The sequence below is a fragment of the Quercus suber genome, unplaced genomic scaffold (assembly GCF_002906115.3).
Source record: "Quercus suber isolate HL8 unplaced genomic scaffold, Cork oak 2.0 scaffold_243, whole genome shotgun sequence".
Lineage (NCBI taxonomy): Eukaryota > Viridiplantae > Streptophyta > Magnoliopsida > Fagales > Fagaceae > Quercus > Quercus suber.
In genome coordinates this window covers 604,235-618,885 of record NW_027069700.1, presented here as the reverse complement: position 1 = coordinate 618,885, position 14,651 = coordinate 604,235, and the positions used below count along the sequence as shown (strand labels likewise).

At 33.1% G+C, this 14,651-nt stretch overlaps 1 protein-coding gene across 2 annotated transcripts; it reads right to left on the bottom strand.

Moving 5' to 3' along the window:
• Positions 1-598: 598 nt before the first annotated feature.
• On the bottom strand, positions 599-6,060 carry LOC111993667 (uncharacterized). 2 transcript variants are annotated; one of them, XM_024025489.2, is made up of 5 exons: positions 5,486-6,060; positions 2,424-3,047; positions 2,046-2,224; positions 1,086-1,728; positions 599-846 (listed from the first exon to the last, which is right to left on the bottom strand). In XM_024025489.2, the coding sequence occupies exons 1-4, from the start codon at positions 5,557-5,559 to the stop codon at positions 1,115-1,117; spliced, it is 1,491 nt and encodes a 496-aa protein (XP_023881257.1). In that variant the 5' UTR covers positions 5,560-6,060; the 3' UTR covers positions 599-846; positions 1,086-1,114. The 2 variants fall into 2 exon arrangements, with proteins under 2 accessions (XP_023881257.1, XP_023881256.1); XM_024025488.2 differs by lacking the exon at positions 599-846 and having other exon boundaries at positions 924-1,728; positions 5,486-6,058.
• Between the last annotated feature and the right edge of the window lie 8,591 nt (positions 6,061-14,651).

Below are 14,651 nucleotides of genomic sequence, written 5' to 3'. Positions count from 1 at the left end.
AATGAGGAAAATCTTAGAATTCCACACCCTAGATGTATGCTTTACACAACTAATTTCTTAGAGAGTTTGGTTTTACTTGATAAAGGAGAAATTCTCATCTGAATACAAAAATTAGCAAGTTAGAGTTTCTAGCAAGGCAGCTGATAGGAAGTTTTAAGTTTTTGTTAATTATGTATTTTTCAATAAATTGAATTTATCTTGTGTTTTCTTTCTGTTTGTTCTTGGCATGAAAGTATTGATTTTATATATAAACTAAATTTTATTAAACTGCCTTAATGAGTACAGAGTACTAGTTTTGGAATCGAGTTGATAATTAAAATTTGTTTTGCCTATAAACTATTGATACTTGGTGGATGGTACCCTAAATTTTGATTTTTCTCAATACACCTTATTTGGATATCACAATTTGATCCAAGGCAACAAAATAAAAATAAAATAATGGACTAAGGTTTAGGGACACATAATTTTTCACAATTGCTTGTGGAATGTTGTAATGAAATAATGATAAAAGTGATTTTAGTGAGTGGTCTATGTGAAAGTAATGTTATTCCAATCACAACTTGTCACTTTATTAATAAAATGTAAAAAAAGTTGCGGGAAAAAAAAAAAAATTAGTCTGTAGCATTGCTATTTCCTGGGTCAAAACCATAATCACTTTTTTTTCTACAACAAAAATATGTCAGATAAAATAATAGCAACACCAGATAGAGCATACGTGCACAGCATCAGCAGAATATGCTAAAAAAAGCAGACATCATCAGAACATTGAGTCTTCTAGGCATATGCAATTCAGTTTTATTATTCCTTAACGAGCCATCATCTTTGCCGTGCTAGCCAACCCCAGAACTGTAAAAGAGAGTTCAAGTTGGACATACACCGGGACGAGGAGTGTTACCATTAAAATTTCATGAAATTGTATGAAATAGAAACTGAATTATACATAATTTTCTCATTAAAGCCAAAAAGGATCATCTTTTGAAGTTAAAAGTCCATCTTGTGTAGTTTATTTCAAGAGACAATTTGAACTAAAACTCTTGAGAAAATTTCCTAATCTTGAAAGTCATGAGTCCTAAATTTAAACTTACAGTATTGTTCACATTTGGTACTTCTGCAACTAAATTGATATTTCTCGTGTCATATCTTCCTCTTTCAAAGTGGCCAGTCTAGCATTTTCACGGTCCCGCCTAAAAGTATAATACAAAGGTGTGTAAAACAAGCAACACAAACCAAATGGTACCGCCATCATCGAGAGAAGTCCCTTAGACAATGCCAAAGCCTCTGGTGCAGACCCTCCTACTGGATCCACGGATTTTGAATCATAGCCATATATCTTTTCTGATATAATTCCAACCAAGGGAGCAGCAACAGAAGAGAATGATCCTTCAAAAGCACGATCAAATGCATAAATCATAGTCCTGTGTTTAGCAGGAACCACCTCAGCAAACACGGGGGCATTTACAGCAGAGCCATTCCAGCTAATGGTTAGACCCATTAGAAAGAGGGTGGTAGCAAAGGTGTAATAGCTGCTGACTGACTGTGGGATCACTCTAAGTAGGAACAATGAGAATGGGATGCCCATGAAGGCGCTGAACTGCGCACACATGATACGACCTGAGTGGGGGTAGATTTGAGATAATCTATCAGCAATTAGACCACCAAGGAGGGATCCCAGAGCACATCCGATAGCAAAAAGGCTAAGGAGGGTTGCTGTACCATTATGATCAAAACCTGCAAAAAGAACTAGATGGCATCATACCTCATTCATTTAAAACAGATAAATGGAATAGCTATACGCTACTCATCGAATGCCCATATAAGTAGGCATTATATACATGACTTACCAACTTTAAATTTTTAATAAATATAAGTGAAAGGCTAACAAGATAAGCAAATAATTTTCCCTTCTTTGTACTGAGTAATCTTTACTTTGGCACTCTATCATGATGGCAGGCTACAGATGCAAATGGTATAATATCATCTTCAATTTCAACATCTTTTGCTTGAAATAAACTTGCGAAATCATAGAAGTTTGCTTTTGTGCTCACCTAGTAGTTCAAACCACATAGTGAAGAACACCATGGCAGTCCATGGTAGCGACCCAACAATGCCCTGCAAGACAATGACCTGAAATGTTTGCACTTTCATAACAGTTTTCATTGCCATCCAAGACTCTCGCCAAAATGATGCCGTGCTAATAGCATTGCCCTTTTCCGTCAAAACCTTCCTGAAACAGAATGCATCCATTCAGCTAGGTCACCAAAAAACTGACATAAGAGGAGAAAATGCATTTGCTTGAAAATTACTTGAGTTCATTACAGCCAAGTCTATCATTCATTTATGATGACATGATTAAATAATATATGCACATGGAGGCAGCATTGAAACAGATAACAACTTGTGGTAAAAGGGAAAAGCAACTTTACTTTTCTTCAGCCTCTCCCGTATCATGATTGATGCTAACTGTTTTTCTAGGGTCTACCACAAACAAGAAAACAAGGAACCCAATTAGTGAACTCAATGCTGCCATCAGAATAAAGGCAAAACGCCATCCAGGCACACCCCAGTATTGGTGACCAGCCATAATTGTTGCTAGAACACCACCTCCTATGCCACCCAAGGAACCCACCAGGCTTAGCAGTCCAAATCCTGCTCCCCTCACACCATCCATATAGCTATCAGCAATGAAGGACTGGAGTGCTGGTATCACAATTGCTAAACCAAAGCCATTTATTGCTCTCCAGAATGCAACTTGAAGAAACTGCTGGCTAGCACCCACTGCAGCCGTTGATAGGGCCCAGCAGAAAGTGCCCATTGCAAGAACTGTAGGGCGATCATGGTTTATAACTAGTACTCCTGCCAAGGGTGATGCAAGTCCCTGCACAAAGTTCCTTATGAATGTAAGATACCCCAGGTCAGATGGCCCAGCATTGAAAGCTTCACTGACTTCTTTGTAAACAGATGGGAGGAGATTCTCATCAGCACGCTCCATTATGGCAGCCAAATTGATGAGAATGAGAGAGAGAGAAACCCCAAAAATCTTTCTTGTCCTGTGAAAAGTGAGCAATTGTAAGGATACATCAGAAGTCAATGCATTGAGTGAAACTCCTTTAAACAGGAACAAAATCTAAGGCATGAATTACACATCTTCAGGCATAATGTTGATTGTTTAAAATGGGATATGGACAGTGTCTCCCTACTAGAAAGAATTCTCAAAATATTAACTGATTTCTTATCAATGCTCCCCCTAATCACTCATTTTAAACTGTTAAATTTGCCAATCTTTTGATCCTTTTTGAGAACTGAGAAGCTATCTAAAGAATAGTTGCTGTGTTGTTTGGTTCCTCATACTGATTCAAGTTCCATCCCCCAAGCCTCATTGTGATACTCTGCTTCCTGTTTCTACTTGCCTAGCTCTATCCAGAAATAGGACCCCCAAGCTACTTATGGGCTATCTAATATCACGATTTAGTTAAAGGAAATCCCATTCACTCAAAGCACAAAAATCTAGCCAATGCATATGTTTTATGTAACAATAAGACTCTTCTTATACCAGCCAAACAATGAAAGGGTAACTACAGCATCTACAAAAGCATTACAGTAGAATTGTTCCCCTATGGCTACTCACTGATTTCTCTCCACATTTCCTTATTTAAGAATTGGCAAAATTTTAGAAACTTGAGTAGCAGCAACGGAAATAATTCATTGAAACATGTTGAATTTGGCTGAAGCTACAGAAGAGCTTAATTGTTCAAATTATTAAGAACGGACATTGTAAAAAAGTTATTACTATATACTTGTGAATTATGAACAATGTTGATGAAGACAGGTATAAGACTATATATCACTTTGTTATCATAAGACTATATGATAAGTAGGAGTATAAGACTATCACTTCTTAATCAAGGTCTAGGGTGTTTTTAAAGTCCAATAACAAGCCAAAGAAATACCATCTAAAAGAAGCCCTAATCAATTCCTTTTCAATCCTAGAGGCAAATCATCAACAAAACAACGACTACCTCTATAAAACAATAATAGCAAGATGTTAGTGCCAGAGATGTATAATTGCTCCAAGAGCATTTCAGAATTTTTTTAATAATTACAAGTTAGGAGTGGAGGATTTGAACTCTTAGACATCTCCGTTAGAAACACCAAAAGATGCTAGTTGAGTTACAAAACTCTTTTCTAATAGCATTTTAGATGAAATGTGCAATCCGCAGCTTTGAATAGATATTGAAGCAACAATGTCATTCTGGCACTGTAATTATCATTTTTTGCTCAGTAGTGTCAAACAAAAAATTGTAAAGGTTATGTGGAAGTATGTTTAGTATTTTTGTGTCTGTTTCACATAGACAACCTAAATCAGACCAACAAGTAATTAGAATGAATCTAATATTAGTATCATGTCAAAAAGAATTGATGAAAATGCAAAATTTATACGTCATACAATGTTATGAATATACAGTCTCAACTACCCCCACCCCCTCTCCCAAATTGAGCTGGTTGTTGTCCACTGAAGAGAGTTCTACCTTCCAAATCTTTGGTGCTTTGGTCATTGACCAAATTTAGAGAACTAGGAATGCAATTCTTTTTGAGAAAGCAGCGGTTGACATGGATAGAATCCAAATGGAGTTAATGGGCAGATATAAAGAGCATTTAGCCTCTGCCGTTCCAGCCACAACTAGAGAGCCCTTGACAAGGACGGTGGCTTGGACCCCGCCACTACACGGAGCCATTAAAATAAATTGTGATGCTGCTGTTAGCCAAAACAAATCCTATGTGGCTATTGTTACAAGAGATTGGAGAGGGACAATGATTTTTGCAATGACAAAAAGAGTAGAAACCACTATCCCTGTCCAAGCGGAAGCGGGGCAACACAGCAAGCACTTAGTCTTGGCACCAGACATGTTATAGTTGAGAGTGATGCAAAAATTTGTGTAGATGCCCTAAGAAAGCCAACTAAAGAAAGTCCATGGAGAATTGCAGTGCTGATTACTGATACGTTAAGGCTGGCTAAGTTCTTGCAAAACATCCAATTTAGTTGGATTCCTAGATCAGCTAACAATGCAGCCCATAGTTTAGCATCTGGGCTATTTTAAATAGGGTATCTGGTTCTTTTGTTATAGGCTGTGCCCCGCAAATATTTACTGAATTTATTTTAGCAGAGCAATCCTTTTGATGTATTTCATCCTAGTTTGTACTTGTCTCTGTTTTTTTAATTAAATTCTTCATGTTGCTCATCAAAAAAAAAAAAAAAAAACTACACCCCCTATCTAAATCTAATACCACACAATGGTATTGAATACAGATCTAAAATTTACAAATGACATATTGAAGCCACATCCTCAACGAAATCCAAATAAACAGTGATAAATAAGGACTTAATTAGCTTGACAAAACAAACAAACAAGGTATTTAATCCAACATAATAAAAGAAAAACGACACGTAAAGAAGAGAAAACATGGGAGAGAAATCATGAAAACTGACCTCATGTTCATGGCTTCCAAATGTCTGGGAAAAAGAGGCCTGGATCGAAGAGGAGCACCAAGCCTTGGAACCATGAATGAAAGAAAAGAATCCTCGGAAACTACGAAAGCGAAAGGACAAGACAAGGTCCCTCAGCATCTATGGTGGATCTGGTGCGGTCACTTGCACTGTCCGAACTCCAAACTCAAAAACTCAGACCCCACAACGGGGGACTGATCAGGCATTTCCATGAATAGAATATTCAAGCTTTGATTTTGTTTCTATATAAAACTCCCAGTATATCTATATCACAAGGATAACGAATCAATGATGCCCGTAAAAAATACGAATAAAATATCTGAAATTTATTGATGTCTTAATCGATTAAAACCCTCTAACAAGTTATGAATAAAAGTCTGTCACTCTGAATAAAATAGTCAAAGAAGGTTGTTGCTAGTTAGTCGTCGTGGGATCCGATTGTTTAAACTGTTTATTTTATCCATTTGGCCTCTTGTTTTCGAAATCGCTTTCAAAACGTGCGCGCCACGGAACTTATTGATCACTAGCTTTTGAAAAACTCTGGCCGGCAGTCTGGGCGTGGAAATTGTCCAATGGAATACAGGGAAATTCTAGGATGCCTGATCTATTTTTTGAGGTATAGATTGTTTATTATATTTATACACACAAGTCACGGTTTCTTTTTTGGATGAACAAGAAGTCCCGATTTTTCTTTTTTTATAGGAAAATATTGCAGAATAGCATTAAATTAAAAACAATCCGGTACATCAGAGGTTATAGCAGTTTCTAAGAAACTGGGGGTTTCTTCAACCCAAATCTTAAAATCAACAACAAATTTAGCATGATGAGATAACATATGGGCGGGCTTATTGCACTCCCTCTGAAAAAATAACAGAGAGAAAAATAAAAGTGTGTCAAATTTTTTTTTTTTTTTTTGAGAAGCATCAGATGACAATTTTTTTTTTTTTTGAGAAGCATCAGAGTGTCATCTAAGACATTAGCAACAGCAAGTGGGGAAATAGTAGGTCCCTGTAGAGCATTGCAGACAAGTCATGATTTCTAAGTACTTGTACTTACCCTTTTCCATTACCATAATTAATTTTCAACTTTTCTACTTCTTCGTCCTTATTTTTTTAATAAGTTTGAAATAGGTAAAGACTGTAAGAGTGTGCATGAGCCATGTTGGGTTGTGTTGAAGGGTTTCTTAATCCGGCCCACCATGGTTAGTTTTAAAAAATCCAACCCACCTTGATCAAGCTAGACTTATAGGTTGGACGGTGTTTTTTAATTGAATATTAGCACCAACTCAATACAAAATATTTATTATTAGTACCTTAAAGTTTAAATCAATACAAATAACAATAGATTTATATTAGTAGTGCATCAAACCAACACAACTCATCAAACCAAATAACATTTCATTTAGTTAATAAAATATTAAATAGTTTTATCTCAACCCAGTTAAGAAACAAACAAACATGAACTAGTTTTATTATTCTTTAATTAATAGGATATTATATAGTTCTATTCCAACTCAAAAAATATTTTTTTTGAGAATATCTCAACTCAATTGATAAACAAAAGAGTAAATAATAAAATCATATAATATCTATACTATCTATAAAAGGATTCCCTTCGTTGGACTAAACTATTTTTAACAAAATTACCCTCATCTATTATCCAATAACTTCTCTTATAAGTGTTTAAAAAATAGGGTCAATAATGTCAAATCAATTTCCCCTTTTTTTTATACGTTTAGACTTGCCCTTTTTTTTTTTTTTTGCTATATATATATATATTTTTCACATTCTTTTTCATTCTGTAAGGATGAGTTTTTTTTTTTTTTTTTGGATAGAATTGTTGATGTAGGTTACTGTGGGATGAGGATAGGGTTTTTCAATTTTTTTCATCTTTTTTTTTTTTTGGTAAAGGTCTTTTTCATCTTTGATGTAATCTTCCCAACAAAATAAGCAATGTTTAATTCCCACGTTTAACTCTAGTTGATTTTCAAACTAAACAGTTACTTCATTTTCACTTTTATTTCTTTCTTTTTTTTTTTCTTTTTTTTTTCCTTTTTTCCATTATCGATACTTAATTCTTCTTTTTTTGCATTTAATAAAAAAAAACTTAACTTTTTTTTTTTAAATACCCATTTTCCCTTCTTCTTAATCTCATCTCACATTTGGCTTCCCCCCCCCCCCCCTCAAATCTCTTTTGTTTTAATTTTGAAGAAAAAAAATATATTAAAAAGTATAGATAAAACTTAGGGATACATGCTAAAAATAATCTCTAACTTTCATGTAAAACTACATACAAAATAGGACAACTGTCACATTAGTTACTCAACTTCTTCAATTTATTTCTTCCTCAATTCCTCTCAGTTCTATGTTCCTTTTCTCTACACTATCATCATCATCTTTTCTAAATTCAAATCCAATAATGAGAAAACTTTACTTACAAAAACAAAAGTGCAGTTCTAATTGTTCTAGTTCAATGGGTATGTAAATGTACATTGCTCTTTTCTATTTTGTTTTATAAAGAAATCAACATCCTTCTAATTATTTGGACTTTGGGTCCTCTTCATTTCTTTATTTTCTTATGATTATCCTTTTTTTTAATATGCGTTTGAGGGTTAAAGCTTACTCATTACTTTTCTTTGATTACAATAGTATGGTGCTTTTCTTTAATTACTATTACAGTAGAACACAGACTGAATTAGAACACCAACTATGCAATTTGGATAAGTGTCAAATTGTGTAAAAGAAACACAAAAAAAAAAAAAAAAGGCCTTTACCCGAAAATGTAGTAATTCTAAATTATAGTTGTTGCAAATTATTAAACTATTATCCAAAAAATAGAAGATCACGCGTATGCTCAGAGGTTGGTCCTTTTTATTTGTTTGAAAAAAAAAATCATGTGCTACTTTCAGATACAGTTATTGAAATCATGTTTAAAAAAAAAAAATCATGTTCATCTCTTTTTCTTTTTCTTTTTTTTTTTTTTTTTTTTAATTATCTTTCTTGGATTTGACTTTTATGGGGTTCCAAAATACCCTCAAAAAATAAAAGGTAGCTCCTCTTAGAATTAGGTCAACAATGTCAAACACCACTCAACCTCCCCCTAAAAACATAAAACTCAGTGAACAAACTCAATACACAATCATTCACCTTCCGTCTCACACTGTTTTTTCAGACCCATTTTATGAATCAATACTACTGAAAAGGTATGTAAACCTTTAATTTTGGTAGCACATCCTCTTTGTACACAATATATATACACTGAATTTGTATTTTGTTCATGCAGATTTTCGCTAGAGCCATTTTATGATAGAATTGCACAATCAACATGGTTGGAAAGGAACGTATGCAATAGTAAACCTTAAATTTTGGTAATAATTAAATTTTCTTACGTTCATTAAATTTTGTTTGACAGGGTGTTTTTTGTTTATGCTGATTTTTTGCTAGAGCCATTTTGTGATAAAGCTGCACAATCAACACTACTTGAAAGGAAGGTATGTAACCATAAACCTTAAATTTTGGTTGACAAAGTGTTCACTAAATTTTTTTTTTTTTTTAGAGAAAAAAATACAAAATTCATGCATAATTTTTTTGCTAGATCCATTTCGTGATAGAGCTGCACAATCAAAATTGCTGAAAAAAAGAGAGTATGTAATAGTAAACTTTAAACTTTGGTAGTCATTGAATTGATTATTACTGTTCATTTGAGTTGTATCATTTGAGACGTATCATTTGAGTCGTATGGTAATGGATTGGATGATCTTTTATCCAAATTATTGTCATATGATCTTTCATCATCTTGATTTGGGAAATTCCGTCCTCAAAATGGAAATAAAAAGAGAGAAGGCTTTCATTAAAAAAAAAAAAAGGGCTTTCTTATAAGCAGGTAGCCAAAGTACCAAGTGACGCAGTAAGAGTCCACCAGTAGGCTTCATACCTATCCTGCGAAATCATAACTTCACATCGCATTCCCAACTTCAACCTCGCCAAAATTAACCCAACCACAAAATTAACTAACAATGAATGATCAGATCACATGGCCACACCACAAAACTTATCCAAAACAAAACCAACACGTCTACAATGCCAGAACACTACACACTACGCACCAACCCCACCACCCCATTTCTCCTCATGTAAATCTCCAAGTGTCCGTCCAGACCCTTAAAATAGAACGTGGTCGCTTAGAGACTCTTCTATTTTTTGGAGTAAATATTAATAATTTACATCTATTATAATTTGAGAAGACTACATTTTCTGATCACAAAAAAACCTAGTGATGTAATGAATATTATGCATTTATGGAGATTTATGCGTTTATGAATGAAATAATTTTTGTGCTACATTTCATCACACTCCTAGGAATTACGGTGAACGGATAATGCACCAACCCCAAATTAGTATATAAGAAAGTTTTACTCTTTAGAAGAAAAAAAATAGAAGAGGCTCACGATTGTGATTTTTTTTTTAAATGAGAGTTATTAATGTTTTTTTTTTTCTTTTTTTTTAATCCTAAAAGGTAGCTACTTAGTCCTAAAATGTAGCCTCTTAGAGCATTCCCATAAGCTCTTCTATAAAAAAAAAATGTTATTTTGACATACCAAAAACTTACTTTATTATTTTATCACATTATTTTACAGTATACCATTCATCGCATGTTCTAAACATTAAAATAATATATACAACATATTAAATAATTATTTACCCAAAACCTAGCAATATACAAACACACAACCTAGTGGCAGTCACCACCAACCATGAACCAACAACCACTGCCACAAACTACAACCACAATCACCAGATCCTCCAACAAATTCCAAATCCAAAAACCTCAACAAAAGAGAAAAAAAAATCTTCAACAAAACCTCAACCCAACAAACCAATCAATGACCAAACTCAACCAACCATTGGCGGCGAGAGCTGTGGAGGACGACGCAGCTTTAGATCAGCGAGCTTCAAATCAGCGAGCAGAGCTTTAGATTGGTGAGCTCTGCTTCAGATCAGAGAGCAAAGATCAGCGAGCTGAGCTTCAGATCGGCGTGCTGTGCTTCAGATCGGTGAACAAAGATCTTGAGCAGTGGAGAGAGAGAAAGAGAGAAGAAATGAGAAATACTCCCATCAAGTACAAAAGAAATGATAAAAAATTTAGGCGAAAAGCACATTTTAATCCCTACATTTTCAAACGATTTCTATTTTAGTCCCTACATTTTATTTTTACCACTTTTAGTCCCTATTCTGAAAAACGGTTTTTATTTTGGTCCCTGCCGTTACATCATAAATAGATATTGCTGACGTGGCAAACGGTAAGAATAAATAATATTTGTTTAATGTCTATGTGGCTTAATTAATAATAATAAAAAAAGTTTTTTGGCATTAAAAATTGCCACGTCAGCATCTAAATTAAAAAAAATTAATTTATTAATTTTAACTAAATAAAAAAAATTAAAAACAGAACTAAAAACAAAAAATCGTATGAATTGAGATTTGAGTGGATTTTGAACCTAAAAATTTTGAAACCCAAAAAATTATCCTTTTTTTGGGAAGAATACAAAGAACTCTGAACAGAACATGAATTCATGTTCTTCAAGCTCTGGATAGCCCCAAATGGAAAAAATAAACAAAACAAATATTATGTCGAAGAGCCCCATACTATCTTACTCAATTCAAACACAAACCAAATTTAAAGCCCCTCTCTCTCTCTCTCTCTCAAATCAAGATCCATGGCCTCCTCAAAGCCCCTCTCTCTTTAGATCAAGACCCAATCATCACCTTTATGGCCATGGTTTTCAGATCTCGTCTTTTCTTATCTCAAGCTCTCTTCTCACACAAACCCTCAGCTCTCTCTCTCTCTAGATCGATCTAAACCCTCGGCCACTGTTGTATGGTGTTTGGATTTGAAAACCATAAACCAAACCCAGAAAGGACCCATTGCCGTTCGTGGCTGTGGTGGTCAACGGTGAAGGATTAAAGCTTAAGGAGCTTCGGCCTGGGTTCCTCACGGTGAAACAAAAGTAGAAGATTGGATGGTTGTGATTGGTTTGAAGATCGGTGAAGGATTAAAGCTTGTGGATGTGGATGTGGTGGGTTTGAAGATTTTGGATCATTGGTTTGAGTTTAGTTTTGGATCGTTGGGTTTCAAATCACGGATCGTTGTGATTTTGTGTTTAGATTGTTGGGTTGTTGCTGAAGATGGATTGATGGGTTTGTGTTTGTATTTGTGTTTGTTTTCTTGTTGATTTTTGGGTATGTGTTTTCTTTTTTGTGTTTGGCTGACAAGAGAGATCTACTGCTGGGTTTGTGTTTGTGTTCTTACTGGAGATCAGTTTTTGTTTTTGTGTTTGGTTGATAAGAAACAGTAAGAAAATACTAGAAAATCTGGGCATGTGTTCTTATATTTAAAATCTGGGTTTGTGGCCTTTAGTGTTCTTGTTGAAGAGGAAGACAGATCTAAATTGTTTTGTTGTTGTTGTTGTTGTTGTTGTTTTTTTTTTTTTTTTTTTTTTTTTTTTTTTTTTTTAATTTCTGGGTTTGTGTTATTGGATCTGGGTATGTGTTCTTGTTGTTCTTATTCAATACACATTTAGATCTCAATTCATACGATTTTTAGTTTTTAATTTTATTTAAAATTTTTTTTAGTTAAAATTAATAAATTAATTTTTTTAATTTAAATGCTGACGTGGCATTTTTTAATGCCAAAAAACTTTTTTTATTATTAATTAAGCCACGTAGACATTAAACAAATATTATTTATTCTTGCCGTTTGTCATGTCAGCAATATCCGTTTATGATGTAACGGCAGGGACCAAAACAAGAATCGTTTTTCAGGATAGGGACTAAAAGTGGTAAAAATAAAATATAGAGACTAAAATGAAAATCGCCTGAAATGTAGAGACTAAAATGTGTTTTTTGCCAAAAATTTATGCAACATGCTACAGTGCCGTTTCATTTATCAAACCGCATTATAGCATGTTGCAAAAAAATTTGGGATTTAGAACATCTCATGAAGCATGAAAATTGGTGTTTGGTGTGTAAAATGCCAAATTTTTGGCATTTGACACACCTGATGGTAATGCTCTACACATCCATAATAAAAGTTTGAAATGCCCAAAAAAAAAAAAGTTAAATAGTATTTTTTTTTTTTTTTTAATGGGAAAGCCTCTCAGCTTGTCAAGTTTTTTTAGTCCTAAAATGTAGCCCCTTAATACACATCCATAACAAAAGTTTCCAATGACAAAAACATCACAAACAAAAGAAAAAATTAAATAGTTTTAATTTTTTTTTTCTAATGAGAAAGGCTTTCACATGAGCAATAATATCATTTAATTTAAAAAAATGAAAAGAAGTTGTAGTGAAAGCCTGAAAGACACAACAATTGTTAGGGATAAATATAAAGCTAAACTATAGGAGTTTCAACATAGAATTACACAAATTGATAAAATATAAACATAGGCAAGATTTTTTTTTTTTTAAATAAAAAAAGTCTTAAACAACTTCATTTTTTTATTATATTTTATTATTTTGGAGGAGAAAGATTGATAGATTTCATTAAACAGAAATTAGCCATAATTGGCTATGAGTACATTATTAAACAACCACTTGATAGATGACTACCACTTTATTATATAATCCTTGAATCATACAATAATACCATCTCTCACCTGAACTCAATGTGCCTACTCTGCAATTTAGCAAAATTGTTAATATGTGACCCTAAAAAAAAGAGATAAAAAAAATTAGGATTAAATATAAGAAAAACAGAAAACATTAAATAAATAGGATAGGAGGATAGTTCGTACGAAAATAAACGCAGTCCTAAAATAGAAAAAAAAAATAAAAAAAAAAAAATAAATAAAAAACAGATAGTCTAGCAAAGGATAAATATCAAAACTTTATAACGTTTAAAACAACATTGACCTAACGCTCCTAACAGAGAATAAGTATAGAGCAAAAGTAACATACCAATATTCTAGAGTTGCAATTTGACAAAGGAATGAAGGATGAGAGGGAAAAAAAAAAAAAAAAGGCAAAGCAATCTTAGTTTAGTTTGTAAAATCCTTCAACAGACCAAAGCTTGAATAAAAAAATCATCTTTACATCACCCCAATTGCAAAGCACCAGACCAACTACACCTTCAGACCAAAAGACTCCATATTGTTCTGTGATGGGTTTTCTCGCAGTTGGGGGAAAGAGAGAAAAAGAGCATAAGACTGAGAGGATTTGAGGATGAAACAAATACAATTTATGATGAAGGAGAATTTAAAAACTAACGTGAGTGTGGTCTTATTTTGTAAATAGTGTTTTACGTGGGAGTTAAAAAAGTATTTTAACCAAATTTTGCCCCTACTTAAACATAAGCTGTAGGGGCATTTTGAAAAAAAAAAAAATGTTTAGTCCAAACTGAGGAAACCCTTTAAATAGTGGTATAAATATAAGATAAATAAAGGTTAAATAATATAAACTGTTTTCTAAATATCACATAACCGATATTTTTTCTTACTTTTTTATTTTTCATTTTTTAAAAATGAATATGTAATTATCCTTACCAATGTGAAAATAGGTTAATGGCAAATGCGGTTGGAAAGCAATTAGAATTGTGAACAAAAGATACGGCTCCACCAACTTCTTCACCATAGCTTGCATAGTGTGGATATGATTTTTTACGAAGATTCTAATAGTGAATTTATATACAATTTATTTCAATGTAAATATTTCAAATTCCTTAAATTGATCTATCAACTTCTTAATAATAGATTCCATAAACAAAAACAATTGCACACGCTATTTTAAATAAACCGCTTATAATTACAAAATCATATTATACATTTTCACTTATGTAAATTTTTTATAATTTATTTTGATAGTCTAAAAATTAACACTAATACGCATTCTTCGTTATTGGAAAAACTAGCCTCTAAACACGTGCATTGTGCGTGCTCAGATGCTCTTATATTTTTTTGGATAAAAATTAATAATTTACATCTATTATAATTTGGGATTACTACATTTTCTAATCACCAAAAAACCTATGAGTGTGATGAGTATTATATGTTTGTGGGTGAATTTTTTTTTTATTTTTTATCACACTCTTAGGTTTTTTTGTGAATGAAAAATGTAGTAATCCTAAATTATAATAGATGCAAGTTATTAGCCTT

Coding starts and splice junctions, on each gene's coding strand:
- LOC111993667 (XM_024025489.2), bottom strand. CDS start 5,559: ATGGTTCCAAGGCTTGGTGCTCCTCTTCGATCCAGGCCTCTTTTTCCC. Junction 3,048..5,485: donor TTGGAAGCCATGAACATGAG/GTCAGTTTTCAT, acceptor CACTTTTCACAG/GACAAGAAAGATTTTTGGGG. Junction 1,729..2,045: donor TATGTGGTTTGAACTACTAG/GTGAGCACAAAA, acceptor TTCTTTTTGCAG/GTTTTGATCATAATGGTACA.